The sequence below is a fragment of the Jatropha curcas genome, chromosome 5, assembly GCF_041381405.1.
Source record: "Jatropha curcas cultivar XTBG-Jc1 chromosome 5, XTBG_Jcur_1.0, whole genome shotgun sequence".
NCBI classification, from domain to species: Eukaryota; Viridiplantae; Streptophyta; class Magnoliopsida; order Malpighiales; family Euphorbiaceae; genus Jatropha; species Jatropha curcas.
The window spans coordinates 25,364,490-25,382,450 of NC_143155.1; the positions used below are offsets into that span (position 1 = coordinate 25,364,490).

Sequence of the window (17,961 nt, forward strand, 5' to 3'; positions counted from 1 at the left end):
GTTGTGAATGTTTTCTCCTGAAAGCTTGGTCAGTTCAAAGTGGAAATGAATGGGCACGTGTAGTTGTAGTTTTTTCTTCTATTTATAGTTTTTCTCGAAAGACTTGTAATGCATTTGACTTCTCGTATAAAGTGAGACTAAGAAACAAGAATAGCAAGGGTAACGAAGTTGTTCTATATTAGAGGGGAAAAAAAATCTGAACAATAAGATCTCCTTAAATTAAATTTTCACTTACTTTATGTGAAAATCGAAGTACATTTCTAATCATTTTTATTATTTGGTCAAATTATTAATTATTTTTGGGATCAAATTTATATTTTTGAAAGCTTTTACCATCAACCATTTGTTTTTTTTTTCTTTTTTTTTCTTTTTTTTTTGTTGGAAGAAGAAGATCAACCATTTGTTATTCAGCCATGATTTAGGCTCAAAAACGTTTTGTAAAGTGTTAGACGACCGCACATTAGTATAAAATAATAAAGTTGCTGAACACGGCTTTATTTTTTCATTTCTCATACATAAATTCTCTCCCAGGTCCCAACTCCTCTAACTCATATTAATTTTTTTTTTTTTTTTTAAAATCATCATCCTCATTGTTTATTTTGTAAATATTTAATAACTTAATAATATTTTCTTTTTCAAGATAATATTATATTTGTATATATATTCATGTATTTTGTGCGTTCGCTGATGAATTTCTGGTGACAATTAGCTCAATTACTCAAATAGCGATTTACCACCTAATCAATGGCCAGCGGTGGAACCGGCAACCAACAGCCACCCCCATACAAACCATATCGCCATCTGAAAACCTTGGAAGCCCACGAACTCGCCGTCTCTTGTGTAAGATTCTCTAATGACGGCACCCTTTTGGCCTCAGCATCTCTCGACAAAACCCTAATTCTATGGTCAGCATCGAACTTCTCCCTCCTTCATCGCCTGGTTGGTCACTCTGAGGGAGTCTCGGATCTTGCTTGGTCTTCAGATTCCCACTACATCTGCTCCGCCTCGGACGATCGCACCCTCCGCATATGGGATGCCCGGCCCCCTTTCGACTGTCTCAAAACCCTAAAGGGCCATTCTGACTTTGTATTCTGCGTAAATTTCAATCCTCAGTCAAATCTCATCGTGTCTGGCTCGTTCGACGAAACGATTCGTATATGGGAGGTGAAGACGGGGAGATGCGTTAGCGTGATCAGAGCTCACTCCATGCCTGTTACGTCTGTGCATTTTAACAGAGATGGTTCTTTGATTGTTTCGGGGAGTCATGATGGATCTTGCAAGATTTGGGAGGCTTCAACAGGAGCGTGCTTGAAGACACTTATTGACGACAAGGATCCTTCCGTGTCGTTTGCGAAGTTTTCGCCCAATGGAAAGTTCATTCTTGTTGCTACACTCGATAGCACTCTTGTAAGTTGTTATTGTAGCTTGTTCAGTTTACTTTCCTCGTATGCACATTGTGCTCAGTTTAATGTATTTTCCAATTTCTTTTCTTTATTTTTAGAAGCTTTGGAATTACTCAACCGGGAAGTTCTTGAAGATTTACACAGGCCATACAAACAGAGCGTACTGTATAACTGCAACATTCTCCGTCACAAACGGGAAATACATAGTTAGTGGGTCTGAAGATAATTGTGTTTACTTGTGGGACTTGCAGCAGAAAACTATGGTTCAGAGACTCGAAGGCCACTGTGATACTGTTATTTCTGTAACATGCCATCCAACTGAGAATAAGATAGCTTCTGCCGGTCTTGACGGTGATAGAACCATTAAAATTTGGACTCAAGGTTCCTGAATGTATGTCATTATTAGCAGTTTCTTTCTCTTTTTCTGTGTTCAGAATTCTGATTAGTTGGATGCCAAAATTAATATAATCGTAGAATTAAACTTGTCTTGGAGTACTCTGTCAGTTTGAGCATTGTAGTAGTGCTCATAAGGCTGTGATGTTCTAGCCTTTACTGAGATGGAGTGACTGGCCAACTGGGTAATGTGCTTCCCCTGAAATATTCAATTTTCAGCCCTTACTGTGATGGAGGAACTGGGTGATCAATCTTCCTTTTCTTTCAGCTTGGGTATCTAATCTATAAACGAGTGCTATGGATTACACTTGACCATTCTGATTTCTTTTATCAAAGTCTAAATTAATGGTCTGATATTCAATTTATCCAGGTATTTGGTTTCGCAGATTTATCCTATATGAACCTCATAGCAGAACTTAAAACTGGTCGAGTCTTCAGATGAACGAGGAGTTCTGTAATGGGTTTGTGAGTTTGCAGTTACAGGTCAGTAGAAAGGCCCAGTTTTTCTTCTGGAATTCCAGTTGGCCCAATGAGATTGGCCCAATGAGATATGACCTCTTTAAGTGGAAGTGACCTGTTGTTTTGTTGATTGAAAAATTCTTAATGGGCAAACTATGATTCTTTTTTTTTTTTTTTTTTTTTTCTGAAAGAATGTATAAACATTTGGAGATAAATAAGAATTAATAGTTATTAAGTTGAATGATTGAGAATTTATATTAAGAGCCGATTGATACATGGATCATTTTATAATACGGGAATGAACTTTTTTTTTTTTTTATTGTTTAATAAAGTATATAACTCACTGAATCAGTTCTAAAAAGAAGTTTCTTCAGACAATTAGGTTTGACAAATTCAAATATATAATTTATTGGTTTAATTTATTTGAACAAATAAGGTGCAGCTGCTCTTCAATAAGACAACACAAGCATGAAACATAAAATTGTAACGAGAAATTTTAATCTGTTTAATTTTTACATTATTGAGAATATTTTTGTTGTTTACCTTTCAAGGAGCAAAATTATAATCGGTCCCAATTTACTTGAGCTGACATTTTCAAAAATGTATTAAATAATTTTTTGTTAGTCAATCTAGACCAATATATTGTGTATCTATAACAACAATTAATTAAAATATTTCAGAATAGGCCTAAATGGATGATACTTAGATTCTTGAATAGTAAATTTATGGAGTGTGTGTGTGTCCATGCCAGGGTCCCACGGCAGCTGCATGTTGGCCGCTTGTGGAACAAGAAAGCAAGAAAGGAGAGAAGGGGGAACTCACGTGCCTTTATTCTCATCCCAAAAGAATAAGAGAGAAAAAAGTGATGGAGACCTCAATGAATGTTATCTACCAAAATGGGTTTCCTTCCAAATGCACTTTTCACTTTCACATTCATCCTCTGCTTGTTTCTTCGCTTCCCACCTCTCGTTGCCATGGCCTTAACCCATTGAGGCCATTGACAAAATTAGATTTGGAATGGTATGTTTTAATAAAAGGGGTTTGGTGCTGCAGCTCAATGATTAAAATTGATCACAATGTGAAGTATATAATCGATTTTGACAAAATTAATTATGATTATATATGTTTCAAGCTTTGCAAAATATATCTTTATTATTAGGATAGGAACTTTGGGTTATATAAATGATTTGTAATTTTATTAATATAATTATACCGAGTGTTTCATAATAATTTCAAAATATATAATATTCGGTCAAAAATTTACATTTAATGGCCCGAGATATTTGCTCCGTTACTAATATCTTGTCCCCAACTCGGATCAAAATGACGAAAATATATGTTGGGTTAATTATAAATTTAGTGTCTCAAAATTTTTAAAATTTTTTTATTTTGATATCTCAACAGAAAATATTTACAATTAAATTTTTCAATATATTAAAAATTTTCAATTAAGTATCTGCCAGATTACGTGACGAACTGAAATTATAAATAAGAGATATGAGACCCATTTAAAGTGGGTATGCTCCTTGGAAGCTAACAAAAAATATTTTGACCCAATAAAAATAATACTCATTTTGACCCAATAAATTTTTTTTGTCCTTTCTAATTTTAGCTGTTAATTCTTTGACCATAGATCAATTATTGTTCATTTCACCCAAAGATGCACTTAAAGGGAAAATAAGTATTCAGACCTTTTTATCACATTTTTAAAACGGAATCCGACGTAGGATACTCATTTAAAGTCTAATCAGTATATTTTAAAATATCAAATGAGCTTTTTATTTCTTATCTAATTTTAATAGATTCAAAAACTTAATTGCGAATGTTTTCCGCTGCGATATCAAAATAAAAAATTTTTAAAAAATTGAGACACTAAATTTGTAATTAATCATAATCACTTTAATTATTAATTTATTTCATTAACTAGAATAACTATTTTATTTTTTCTTATTTCAGCCACGCACGAGCCAATTAGGAAATTTGAGTGTCATCCTCTTAAACGTCACTTACTTCTCCTTTAATTTTAGAGAATTTTACTTATAGCTTCATGGGTTTTTAAGAAGAAGAGCAGAAAAAAGAAAATAAAGGAAAAAATCTTTCCTATCGCTCCCAAACCACAGGAAACAATTTCTGTCGTTCATAGACATTATGCTGGGTCTCCGAATCTGACTCAACGTTTGAGTCTTCATGCAAGAACACCATGAAATAAAAACGGCAGGAACAAAATCGATGTATCCATGATATTGGGAATTGGGAACCTTTCATATTAGTTTCAAATTATAAAGATTAAGTAATTGGGTTCACTACAATGACCTTATAGTTATAGTTTCATTAAACTATAGTTATAATCTCTTGGGTTCTTGGCAAAGTGATACCAAATCTGAACACATAAGATTTGGAAAATCTCTAACGGCTTCTCTGTCTGCCATTTTTAAATAGTGCATTTAGGTCAAAGTCACTAATTGCTACATTTGTGCAAACCTCTGTTTATCCATCTTTCTTCGGATTTGGATACTTTGATAGCTAGCCATAATGACTAACTAGTGTCTCATCTTCTTCAGGTGGTTTTTGTTTAATTTAGACATAATCATCTTTCCTTAATATACTCTTAAGTACTATCTGGGTGCGTATCTACAATGGAGGCAATGACGCTACTTGCTCTCACATTTAGATTTGCATTTTTTATTTATTGTGTTTTTAGCCAAAGCACTAAAAAAGAAATTGAATATTTGAAAAGCGATTAATAAAAATTTAAAGAAAATGTAATTAAGAAAAATAATATCACATTAAATTGAAAAAAAAAATTACATTATTTGCATTTTCCAATAGAGTTAACTATATATGACGATACAATATTGGAATTACTCTTTACTCCAAAATCAAATGAATTTCTTTGCATTGATTGATTTATGAGTATTCCAATATTTAATTGACAGGCATATGCACAAGGAATAATTGCATAATGTCTTGCAAAGAAAAAAAAAAAAAAAAGTTAATACACTTTTTCAAAGAGGACTTTAGAAATATGGTAATTGATAGTCCCAGGATCGCAAACGGCAGTGTAGTAAAAACTTTTGACCACAGTAAAAAATGTTTGCTTGATATTGGAATCCATTCCATCTGAGGAATTTTGGAGCACTAACTGCGTCAGTTCTTGCATATCTGATTCTATTTCTGGGGTTGTGCTTCTCTCCCTGTCATATACCTGAAATTTTATAAAAAGAAATAAAGGAATTTTATTAATTAATTTGATTAAACAGATAATTAATAAGGCTATTTAATAATTTAACTGCAAAGATAGAATTGATGCAGCAGTAATACTAGTGCATGCAAGAAAAGACCCCACCCTCGACATTCACTTTGAGCCATAAAAATAAAGTATTGGTGCCTTATCAGAATCCATTTTAGGATAGTTTTTGTCATCTCATGTATGGAAGAAGATAATAAACCACAACTTTTGAGATATAATAAAACATTTATTTTATTTTTACAAGATGATGATGTCAAAAATCAATTTTTTTTTTTTTTTTACTAATTTCAGCCTTATGAGAAGTAAAACAAGAAAAGAGAAACTTTTAACTGACCTTGTTTTTACTGTGATGACCAAGTTGATGGCAAATTCTGTTTGTAAGTTGAAAGAATCTTTCATACTTAGAACTATAGTTCAAGAGCTCTTCAGACACCCAACGCCCAGTTGTTAGATTTATTGTTTTGACAATAAGTTCTGCTTCTCCCTGGTGTCTGTCTCCTTCCTTTTCCCAATTCGTCAGCCATTTTTCCCACTATTTAAAAAAAATAAATAAATAATTAGAACACCAAGTTGGAATGGTAATAATATAGTCGAGTTTAGATCATTGCAACTCACAGCATGACGTAAACTGTGACTAATATCTGTCCCATGAGCCACCAGTGCGTCCAAAGAGACATCGTTTAGGGTTCCAAGCACTATTCCGACAAGTTCCTGCCTTGTCTTTGTTTCCAATTTCCTGCAAACACCAAATATCTCATTTTAATTATTTATTCCATATATATCCTAATGAATGTTAAATCGGTGGTTTGCCAATATTATCCATTCGAGCATTAATTAATTATATTTAAAATTGTATTTTAATCAAACATAAACATAAACTTATGATATAAATCAGCATTATTATAAAAATATTATATAAAAATACTGATCTTAGGAACCTTTTTATCATAATTTTTTCACAAGAAAAAGACAAAAACTGTGATGCTCAATTTCCCTCAACTTTTTCTGTAGTATATTTTGTAATACTCAATAACTGTACTTTCACAATACTTGCATTGTTGAGTTTATTTTTATATGTAATATAAGACAAATAAAATAAATCAAATATTTTTTATTGTTTACCTTCCATTTACGAGTCCTGCAGGTGCGCCAACGCCATGTTTAAATTGCTGGACAAAATCTTTCCTCTCCTCAACGGAATTGTTGCTGTTGTCATTGAAATAAGCGTCGATGGTCCGTAGCAATATAGTGGTCTTGGCCCATGCAACTCTTTCTTTTGACCTTTCTGGCTCAAATATGCTGGCTGCTGCCATGTAATACGCATACAGAAGCTCTCTTTTGCTTACCCCAAAAGCTCCCAAGTTACATTCTTCGTACCACCTTTCGTGAATGTGAATTAATTTTTAGTTCATTATATCTAATTAATTAACTTTAATAAAATAAATTTAAATCAATTACCTTTCATAAATGTCAATTAATTTTTATTTCATTATATCTAATTAATTAACTTTTAAAAAATCAAATTTAAATCAATTAAAAATATGTATCACACTTTTCGTGTAGACAAGTCTTATCAACTTACTTTTGAAAATTATCCCATTCGACGCGATGCAACGCTTGACAACTATTGTAGTCAATTTTTGCAAGCTCCAAATACTCGTTATTGTTCACGAATGGCATCCTGTGATAATAACAACAGATTAGTTAGTCTGATCTCGTTGTCATATTTAATGACAAATTAAGAAACTAAATTGTATAATTAATTAAGCAATAATCTAGTACTATTATGCATTATTTTTTTCTAGAAAGATACAATGAACCCCAATTTAAAACCGTCCGTTTGATCATTTCTTTTGGATTATTATTTCATATTTCACCGTTAAAAATGCTAGTCAATTTAGGACAAATGAATAAAATAATAAGGAGTGTATCAAAAAGAAAATAAAAATAAAAGTACCTATAGAGAGTCTTGCCAATCCATACATCATCTTCCCCGCCATACTGTTCTATGTAGAATCTGGCCTCCACTCTAGGTAAGTTGGCGAACCATGGCATATCCAATGCATACTCAACCTGTTAATTCGGTAAATTAATTTTTTATTTTTATTTAATTTATAACATTTTCTTGTGAATTAAAAATTGAAATTCTAATACTGTACCTCTCCTGGTAAGTCCTTGGTTATAATCCATTTATCTAAGACTTCATTAGCAGCTTGCTTTTCTCTAAGGAAAGTGGAAGAAAATTCCTTAGCTTCTTCGAGAATATTCTCCCCAGGAAACAGAACCTGAGAAGCTCTGTACAGGTTAAACATTCCGGTGACCGCCTGTGTTGACTGCCCCGCGAAGCAGAAGAAAGTATCCCCTTTCTTGAAATGCTTGAACACATCTATCAAATACCAAAACAAACATATATTAATTAAAAGTATTTACAATAATTGTAAATCAGAAATTACATTTACGCCCTGGATTTTAATTATTACCAGGAGAAACGTCATGGCCAAATAATCTAAGCATTCTGAATCCCATAGCTGTGTCATCAATATCATGAACCTCAGAATTTCTTGCCCAGCAAATGCCATCTTCTCTCCAATATCTGATCATAAATAAAAATTCAAATTAATACATATAGATATACAATATTTTAATTTCCTTAAATAAGTTAATTAATATAGATTATATTTGTACCTGGCAACATAGTTAATACATTCTTTAAGCTCTTGCTCGAAGAATCTTGATATTCCGAGGCGTTGCAACCGATCGACAGCCCAAATGTGCTCGAAAAGGTCAACCGGGTAAACGTTTGGCACTGAACAATCAAAAATGCAAATTTAGAAACAGAAAAGGAATGTGGAAAGTGAAAGTAGAGTACTTTTTTATCTATACAAAAAAAGGGGAAAAAAAGAAAAGGAAAAGGAGAGGAAAGGATACCTCCTCCTTTAAATCTCTGGACAATCTTGTTTAAATAAGCTAAGCAATTATCGTCTTTAGTTTGCATGAGTGCATAGGCAGTGGAGGATGGAGAGAACAAGAATGACCCATCTTGGCTTTGCAATTTCAGAAGCTTATCCCACTCAAGGTCTGGCATTCCTTCCAAGCTATGGAGTAGTGTGGTGGGCACTTTGTGCATTATGTCTTTTGGTATCCTATCACACATACACAATTATTACATTACATACATGTGAAAGATATATATCATCATAACAAAAATCCAACTTTATTAATTAGTTTCATTTCGATTTATCTTTATATATATATAATCAAAACTGAAATAAAGCAAAAGTACTTTAAAATAATAATTATAGCTGAAGCTTGATGGATATAGTGTGCAAAAATTAATTATATTTATTTACTTTTTGAGCTTCAGATTTCTGCTGGCATAGATCTGCTGCAAGACTGGAGAGTCCTCGGGAACTTCAATGTCTAATTTGCTTGCCAGCTCTATAAGTGAAGGAAAAGCCACTTCAAATCCTATAGGCATGTGCTCAGCATTCTCATCTTCAAGCTTGCATAAGTTGTCTTTAAAATATTTCATTCCTGGGTATATGTATAGGTACAAATTAAATAATAATATTTTAAGCTGAAATTGATTAACAGAAAATTACAATTTAAATTATTAATTATTTGTCCACATCTACCTTTGGCCGCCTTATCAGGATGTAAATTCCATGATTTCAAAGCAATAACACAAGCAAGCGTATTGATAATACGATCATGTGCAGTGAAAATATCAGCATCACCCCAAGAACCATCCGGCAGCTGATTATTGGCTATCCATTGAAGACTAGACGGGAATTGAGGAGCTCCACTTCCATTTACGTCTTCAACAAGAGCAACCCATGCCGTATCATAGGCTGATATGGTTATCTCTCCATCCTCCATGGATTCCAACATTTTCTTAATGCTGTCGACACGTTCTGTGATCTCCTTTGATATTTTAACCTTAACAATTTGAACATCAAACCATAACCACATGTTTCAGCATTTTTCTTAATAATTTCATATATACATAATAAGTACATGAGATGAGCGGGGCGGGAGGAAAGAGGAGAAAAAGAGAAACAAAGGAAAAGGAAAATGTCAAAGAAAGCGACGCCTTCAAATCACCTTAGGTACTTGCTCTTCTATGTCATCTTCCACAATCTCATGCCACTTTATCACTGGCACTCCTCCATTTTTCTGAAACACAATGTCGTATTCTGCAGTATATATAAATATATCATTTAATTTTTTCACTGATTATTATATAAGCAAATATATATATATATATATAGAATAAAATCAGAAATATAGCGGTATTATTTGTACCTTGAGTATGAGTCTGGGACTGGGATACAGCAGCGCATCTTGGGCGAAAATCGAAGTTAACTTGTTTGTCTTTAGCCCCGTACAACCAAACACCACCTAGGATAACAAATCAGAAAAAGAAAGTTAATACTTACATGGGTTTTTCTGTTGTAATGATTAAAGTTTCTTAGCTTTTTTTTCTGCTTTGGAGAGTAAAAAATCGAATTACTGTGGCTTAAAGTGTAAAACAAAAGGAAAAAGACAGACAGAAAAATATCAGCAGTACTTCTCCAGAAGAATCAAGGAAAAGAAATAATAATAATTACAATTTCAGCAGATTCGTTTAAACAGATTAATCGGAAATGCATTAGTTAGAACAAAACACAAAAGAATTTAACAGAAACGGTATCGCTTTATGAGCATATAGTATAGAGGAATTAGACGATGGAGAGGAAAATTGAGGACTTACCAGAGAAAAGTGTAGGACGGAGACGGATAGGAGAGAAAGAAGAAGAAGAAGAAGAAGAAGAAGAAGAGAGGAGGTGGAAGGGCTGAGAAGACATTGCTGATTATTGAATATTGAATATTCTGATGGTTTACAAATTTTGTTGTTGTTTTCTTATGAAGAGCGAACTTGTAAGGATGGGGAAAACTGATGTGGTATTTAAAAGCAAAGGGAGGGAAGCAAACAGACAGAATCGACTTCCCAAGAGATTCCCGCTAATAGTTGCATGGGATCTCTTCTTCCCTATTTTGCCCGTCTAACACCAAATCCCAGGAGGCTACATCTGTCTTTTTGGTCTTTTCTATTATTTTTTGGGTTTTTAAGTTTTTCTCTAATGTCTGCTGCTCTGCTCCCTCTCTATATTTGACCAGCAGGAAAGACTTCCATATAAAATAAATGAATTAAAATTATTTTTTTATTAAAATAAAAATATTTCTAATAATATAGTATTAAAAAATTATAAATAAAAATAATTTAAAAAAAAAATCTCTTTATAGATTATGTATAGATAAGTCTTATCCAGATAAAAATTTGAGTTAAATTTGTTGTTTTGAAGTGGACGGTACTGAATATCTGTGGATACTACAACCGTCTTTTAAAATTTTCTTTTAATTAATCCATTAGCCATGCAGACCGTGACTTATTTTTTATCAAATTATTTTTTTTTTTGAAAATTATCAAATTATAAGATAGTAAAATTGTTGTTCATATTTCTATGTATATATATACATAGTAAGCAGTTAAACTTCCTTAATTTGCATATATTTCCTATCTTTGCTAAACCTCCCTATTGTGCCGTCAATCACTATTCTTTCTCTGTTTACCTATTTAGTTGGATTTTTTTATTTAAATAATTTTTTATTTTTATTGTTTATTTATTTATTTTTATTCTTCATATTTTTCTTATTTTATTAAAAGTTCATATACCATAAATATGTAGATCACATTATTTTTCATAAATTTGGTATCTAAGTTTCTTAATTGAAACTTGTTATTAATTTTCAAAAGGTTGTTATTAATTTTCAAAAGGTAAAAAATAGAAAGTTAAAGCTTAATTATCAGACTTAAGTTTCTTTATTAACTTTTTTGATTTATTTTTTCCTGCTTTTGCTTTTCAAGTGGTATAGAGTCATCATGGCTGCTGCCTTCAATATAACAGCATGCTCCAATTGTTACCAAGTGGACTATTAAAATTGCAGTCTTTGTTTACTCAGTGATTTTATATATATACTTCAAAATAATTTTCCCAACTTTTCAATATGATAATAAGACTAGCTTTTGTCTATTCAGGCTCTTGAAATATTTTTAATTTAAGTCATGCGTTTAATTCTAATTATTCATATATACACCTAAAATATTTAACAGGTCAAACTTGTCTTGTATTGTGGAAAATTATAATTATTTTTTTCTTTCTGTTTACTATAATAATTATAATTATAGTAATAAGATGTATTAGGATGTCACATTGAATTGTATACCCACTAATACTATGCAACAGGTAAGGATTCAAGGAATCTGAAATTTTTCGTAGATAGATACAAGGGAACGTAACTGTTCTATATTTAATTTTTTTATTTAAAAATTTAAAAAACTCACACTATTGTCATTGCTCTATATATGTAAATGACAATGGAGCTGGTTAAGAAGGGCTGCAGTATCTTGTACTCTTTGTTGTAATTCTGTCTTATTCTCTCAAGTAAGGTTACATCAAATGAATGTTGATTATTTTTTCAGTTAAAAAATTATAATCACAATTATTTTTATGCATAATATATAGTTCTGTTATTGGTGAGTCAAAAATTGAAAGGACTGTATGTCAAATATATCCAGAGACTGTGTGTCAGATATATCCAAAACGAAACAATAGTTTATTTAAAAATTATATTAAATAAATAATTCTACTGAAAAATATTTGAAACTCTCCCAATATTTAAGATATTTGAGATAGATAAAATTAATACTTATAAAATTATTATTGAAATAAATGTATTTTTAACTATACACTTTAAAAAAAAAAAAAAAAACTTTTGAAACACCTTTTATATATTAATGTCAACATGTGGAATAATAATGAAATTAAAAAAGAAAAGTCTTGTGTGTTGCTTGTTGAATAAACCTACTCAGTTATTATTATTATATTATTTTATGGTTATTAATAATTAGTTTTTTAATAATAATTACCAAAGCGGTTAGAGTCATTGTGGTATGGACATGACGAGGAAAAGATGAGTGTGAGCAAAATAATATCTTCACCAACCTTCTCAAAGTCTAATTAGCTCACTTCAAATATTATTATTATTATTATTATTATTATCTAACAGTATAAAATATGTCTTTAGTCAAACTAAAGTAGTTCTATATATTAATAATATCCAAAAAAATAAAACAAAAATTAAAAAAAAAAAACAGTAAGTTAATGCAGCATACCCAGAGCAACACCACGTGATCAGTTTATAATCCACAGTTAATGTTGCTTCAGACACATATATAATATGCCAACAAAATTAGGTAATTATCTTCATGACCTTTTGTAATAATTCAACCAAAACAACAGGGTTCTCAGTGTTTCTTTCCATGAAGGAATCTCACTTATAATTATTTGGTAAATAAACCCTTAATATGGAATTTTCAAAAAGACTATAAGACTTTTGGGTTCGATAGGTCGGCGGCCGGATTAGGTGCTTCTTAATAATAGACTCTGAATATAGATATTTTGAAAAAAACTATAAGACTTTTGGGTTCGATAGGTCGGGAGCCGGAATAAGTGCTTCCTAATAATAGACTCTGAATACCGGTATTTTGAAATTTTGATTAAGAGAAAGACTTTTAATAGTATAATATTTTATTCTTCATGTAAAAAGAATTCCAGAAACCAGTAAATAATAACATTTTTGGGTCAATAAATTGTTCAAAATTCCAACGTCATCGTTTGAATGAATGTCCAGCCACTATTGAATTTTAGCAAGTAAAAAACAGTAGCGTCCGTTTCAGGGAACTCGCCCAAGCCTTCAACGACATTGTCTTGTCTTTACGTCAATGTTTGAATATCTTAAGTTCGATTATTTATTTCTTCTAAAAAAACGAAAAGATTGATTATTTGTACTAATGTATTATTTCACGGGTTGCTTCAGGAGTACAAGTAAATCTTGGCGGCCAAAATACAAATATTTTTTTTATATTTCATATTGTCAATAAATAAGCGAATAATTATTTAAATTTCAAATCAATGTCTCTATTACTAGATCATCGAACCAATAATTAATATCTTTAGCATTTTTTTTTTTTAATTTTACAGTCAAACAATATAACGAACTCCTATATATCTTAACTTCATTTATTAAAATTCTTATATTTAATTCAGTGTGGAAAATTATTGAAAAAAATATATTTTAATTAAGTTTTCCATAATTAAGTAAAATTATTCTTTTGCCCCTAACTATTAGGGCTAGATCTGTTATTGCTTAATCAAAATAGTTTACGAATGAAGTGGTTAAATATGATAATTCCAATCAACGGATGAATGAATTTTGGTTGGAAATCAAACTGTTGGACTATATTATATTTATAAGTAAATTTCGCAGAGTTGATGAAATTGACTCGCTGCCATCTTAATTGAGAAACCATTTTCTCACAATTTATTTCTACTAGTGTCGTTGTCTTTATCATGTCTTGTCCGACGCAATGAATTTTCTACATATGGTGTTCTGAAATTTCTTTTGCCTAATTGGATGACTTATCCCTTTGCTCCCCATTGGTTTTTAAAATATATTTTTTTTCAGGCAAAAAAGCATGCAATTAGTCAATAATAACCCAATATTTAATAGAAAACATTATAAAGAAATGAATTTAATTTTTCGTTTTTCATTTTCATTTAAAGAATTAATAGTCACAATACTACCTATTGTCACTGAATGACGTAATAAAACCAACTGATATCTTATAATTGCTCAAAAGATGGCTTATTTTCATACTCAACTACTTATTTGGCTGGAAAGTGCTGCAATTTCAACTTGTTTTTTTTTTTTTTTTCTTCAGGAAAAGACGTGTTGCAAATTAATTACTTGATAAAGGAAAAAAACGATTTAAATATTATATTGGCAGGTGGCAGACAATGGCCACACAAATGGAGATTGTTGTGATAAGTTTTTTGCCTATCATCCTTGAAAAAGAATTGCTGAATATGGAATTCTTTGCGTTTGACTTTTGCTCATTTTGCCATTAACATTCTTCGTTGGCACTATTCCTCTACTTTCTGCTTTCTATGGATCGCAGACCCGCGGAATGGTCAAACATTTTACACATTTCAGTCCATTCAATTTCTCCGTCTTTTCCACTTGGGAGTTCAATTTTAGCTGGGCTTTCTGAACACACAAAATAAATAAATAACCCATGTATGGGCTTCGCTTACTCTCTCTTGTGATAAATTTGTTGGGCCGAGTTCTCCCACTGTTCCCTTCTAAAGGCCCGTTTTATTATAATAGTAATAGTAACGCTCCAGAAAGGATGGTCACCACTTACGAGGCACATCCCGTGCACTGCACGTGTTTCTTTAAAAGCAACATTTAATTAATCCATTATACAATATAATGATAAACGTCCAACAAAAAGAAAAAGAAATCAACAATGGTTTCACTGCGCTTCCCATTCTTGTTTTCTCAGCCCATACGCCCCAGCGTTATTTCCTATGCCACCACCTCCCGCTCCTTCTCTGCGGCCACCGTCGTGGTATGCACTGTCGCCGCTGGAGCTGCTGCATTTTCCGGCGTAGCAGCAATTCAAAATCCCACAAATACAAGAGACTCGTTTCTGCAGACAGCACTGAATTTTCTCCTTCCTAATCACTCCTCACTGCCATGGGGATCACTCTCTCTAGCAGACGCTTCGCCTGCTCTTGTGGAATCGAAGACCGGTGTGTCATTTCCTTCGGTTGTTTCTGAATCCCGGAGGCTTTTGGGGATTGGATTAAGGAGAAAGAGTGTTTTGGGATTGAAGAACATTGATGTCTATGCATTTGGTAATTGCGCTTTTTTTTTTTTTTTTTTTTTTGTTTCTAATTTTTTCGCATAAGAAGCTTGTTCAACTATGAGGAATACTTGAAAGACTATAAATTAAAGTAAACAAGTAATTAAAAATCCTTTGGTGGGATAACGCACACTGTTTAGGTGGATGAGAAATTGAGTGTTATATGTAGAATTTGCTTCATTGGCTTATTTTTGTCAATTTGGAAGTGTCAATTCAGTGACTTTCTGTTAAAGATGTAAGCCTTATTTGAGGACAGTTCAGCGTTTGTGAGAGAAGATTTTTGCTTTAGTTGTCTTCTAAATGGGTTTAGAGTTCAGCTTTAACTTTTAAGAATTATTTTTATTTATCTTTCTGAATTTATGGCAATTGGTAGGGTGAATCAGTACTATTTCTGATGTAGTTAGGTGATTTCAGTAAAATTGGTGAATCATGTATTAGAAAAGGCTGTTTAACTGTACAGATGAAGGAGAACTACTGAATATACGCTGAGCTTATGACCAACTAAACATTAATTTGTTTGTAATACTGAAGGGCAAGACCATTTTAGCACGCTTGTCTTTGTTTCCTTTTGCTTTATCGGAACAAAACAATTCATGTCGTTTGTAGATAGGATGCAAGCTTTACATTAATCATAATGTATATCCGTTTGGAGAGGACTTATCTTATTATCTTTGGTTCCAGAAAATCAATTATAGTAATAACTTGAATTTTTTACCTCCCTCTGAGAATCTCTTCAGGTTATTCCCCATCTCGACTACTTTTTTAAGGAAATGATTTTTGTTCAGCATTATCTTGTACTCATAGGTGTACTGTAATTTGAGGTTCTCTATGTCGGCACTAGTAGGATTCCTATTCTAAATATTCCATGAGTATAATGCTAGCCAATGATACTGAGGTGCTGACTGTTAACTATGTATTATATCAATGCACATAAAACATTGTATCACAATGTGAATGTTGGGAAAATCCAGTGAGTTCTCCATTTGACAGGACTATCTCTGTGAACAGGTGTTTATGCTGATGATGATCAAGTGAAAAATGTTCTAGGTGAGAAATATGGAAAACTATCCATTTCTGAACTCAAGGAGAACAAGGAATTCAAAGAGGATCTCATGGAATTAGATATTTTCATAACTGTTAGACTCCAAATAGTCTATAGTAGACTAAGCATTCGCTCTGTACGAAGTGCTTTTGAAGAATCCGTTGGAAGCAGACTGCAAAAGTTCGGGGGGCCAGATAACAAGGAACTGCTTCAGAGGTGAAATGTTTTTTCTGTTATTAATATTCGTGTCATTGTCCTTGTGGTTATAATTTCTTTAATGTTTTCTTTTCGAGTAACCTGTTCAGTTTAATGGTTGAAAATTAATCTAATTTTTTGATGACTCAACTGAAGCAGTCTGTTCACTCTGTTTTCCTTATAGCTGATGTGTGGTAGAATTTTCTTTAATTACAGACTTGTTACTCGTAGCTGTCTTGAAATGCTTAGGCCCATCGTAATTTTGGCCTTGCAATAATGTTATTCATCCAATCCAACAATACTTATACTTCTTCCTGGTGTATTTCTAGTGTTTCAGAAAGTATCAATCAATAGAGCAAGAGAATTTTTGTTTATTTACAACTTCCTCAAGAACCAGTTGTTGATCCTGTTCTTGGTTGATTTGTTGTGAATTTGGTATGTATTTTTGTGCATTTGGATTCTCCTAATAGCCAATTCATGTGCAGGTTCACTTCTCAGTTTAAGGATGAATATAAAATACCACGAGGCTCTGTGATTGAGCTGTCTAGGGAAAAAGGCCATGTGCTTCGAACAACCAGTAAGAACAACTTTTCTTGTGTTATATTTTCTGAAGAAAGTTTCAAGTTACATCTGATTTATCTATCTTATTAGTGATTCTTAATTTAGTTTTTGATTTTGATATTGTCAAAACTATTACTTTAACATAAGCTATGCACACTTGAGAAATTCTCTAGAACTTGAGGGGAGTTACTAAACATTGAAAATCTGGGCATGGCCCATACCCAATACGTTAAATGTTTAATGAGGAACCTGAAAATAGCAAGTGAAAATATTTTAGGACTTTGGAAATAACCAACTGTTTAACTCCTTTTCCTTCTGATTTCTGTAGTTGATGGGAAGGAGGCAGGAAGCGTACAGAGTAAAGTCCTTTGTCGATCAATTTTAGATCTATATATTGGTGAGGACCCATTTGATAGACAGGCCAAGGAAAATATTGAAAGCAAATTGGCATCTCTCCTTCAAAATTGAGTCAGTGAACTGATCAATTCCATTCTATGATCTGTATTTTGAGTACTATTATCCTGTTTTTTGTTGAAGTGGTACGATATCCTTTCGAGCTGGAGATCAAGGCTTAGGGAAGTGATCCAAGCACGTTGAATTTGTGTTTTGTTCGCAAGCCTATACTATTTGGTTTTGATTGATTGTCAAAAATGATATATAAAGAGCAGAACGGCCTCAGGTTCAAAATTTCTTGAATCTGAACACCGTTCAACAAATTATCACTGGAGAAGATTTTCAAAGTGCATTAATATTATGGCTTCAGATACATTCGTTTTGTTTTCTTTTCCTCTGTTTTTTATATTTTGACGAATCTCAGATAAAGAATGGCAAAATCCTACTTAAAATC

General features: G+C 32.2%; 3 protein-coding genes across 5 annotated transcripts; 2 read left to right on the plus strand and 1 right to left on the minus strand.

Moving 5' to 3' along the window:
• Positions 1-37: 37 nt before the first annotated feature.
• WDR5B (Transducin/WD40 repeat-like superfamily protein) lies at positions 38-2,496 on the plus strand. 3 transcript variants are annotated; one of them, XM_089721487.1, is made up of 3 exons: positions 339-1,407; positions 1,502-1,794; positions 2,183-2,496. In XM_089721487.1, the coding sequence occupies exons 1-2, from the start codon at positions 745-747 to the stop codon at positions 1,790-1,792; spliced, it is 954 nt and encodes a 317-aa protein (XP_089577613.1). In that variant the 5' UTR covers positions 339-744; the 3' UTR covers positions 1,793-1,794; positions 2,183-2,496. The 3 variants fall into 3 exon arrangements, with proteins under 3 accessions (XP_089577614.1, XP_089577613.1, XP_089577612.1); XM_089721486.1 differs by having other exon boundaries at positions 340-1,407; positions 2,167-2,496; XM_089721488.1 differs by having other exon boundaries at positions 38-1,407; positions 1,505-2,496.
• A 2,525-nt stretch (positions 2,497-5,021) lies between these two features.
• GA1 (Terpenoid cyclases/Protein prenyltransferases superfamily protein) lies at positions 5,022-10,559 on the minus strand. The gene is made up of 15 exons (XM_012236844.4): positions 10,259-10,559; positions 9,811-9,906; positions 9,610-9,701; positions 9,141-9,444; positions 8,856-9,039; positions 8,434-8,648; positions 8,191-8,311; positions 7,986-8,098; positions 7,665-7,891; positions 7,463-7,578; positions 7,088-7,186; positions 6,628-6,885; positions 6,121-6,241; positions 5,840-6,037; positions 5,022-5,460 (listed from the first exon to the last, which is right to left on the minus strand). Exons 1-15 carry the CDS (start codon positions 10,350-10,352, stop codon positions 5,248-5,250), a joined length of 2,451 nt encoding a protein of 816 aa, XP_012092234.1. The 5' UTR covers positions 10,353-10,559; the 3' UTR covers positions 5,022-5,247.
• A 4,320-nt stretch (positions 10,560-14,879) lies between these two features.
• Positions 14,880-17,896, plus strand: FAP1 (Chalcone-flavanone isomerase family protein). The gene is made up of 4 exons (XM_012236845.3): positions 14,880-15,308; positions 16,325-16,574; positions 17,039-17,130; positions 17,443-17,896. Exons 1-4 carry the CDS (start codon positions 14,918-14,920, stop codon positions 17,580-17,582), a joined length of 873 nt encoding a protein of 290 aa, XP_012092235.1. The 5' UTR covers positions 14,880-14,917; the 3' UTR covers positions 17,583-17,896.
• Positions 17,897-17,961: the final 65 nt, after the last annotated feature.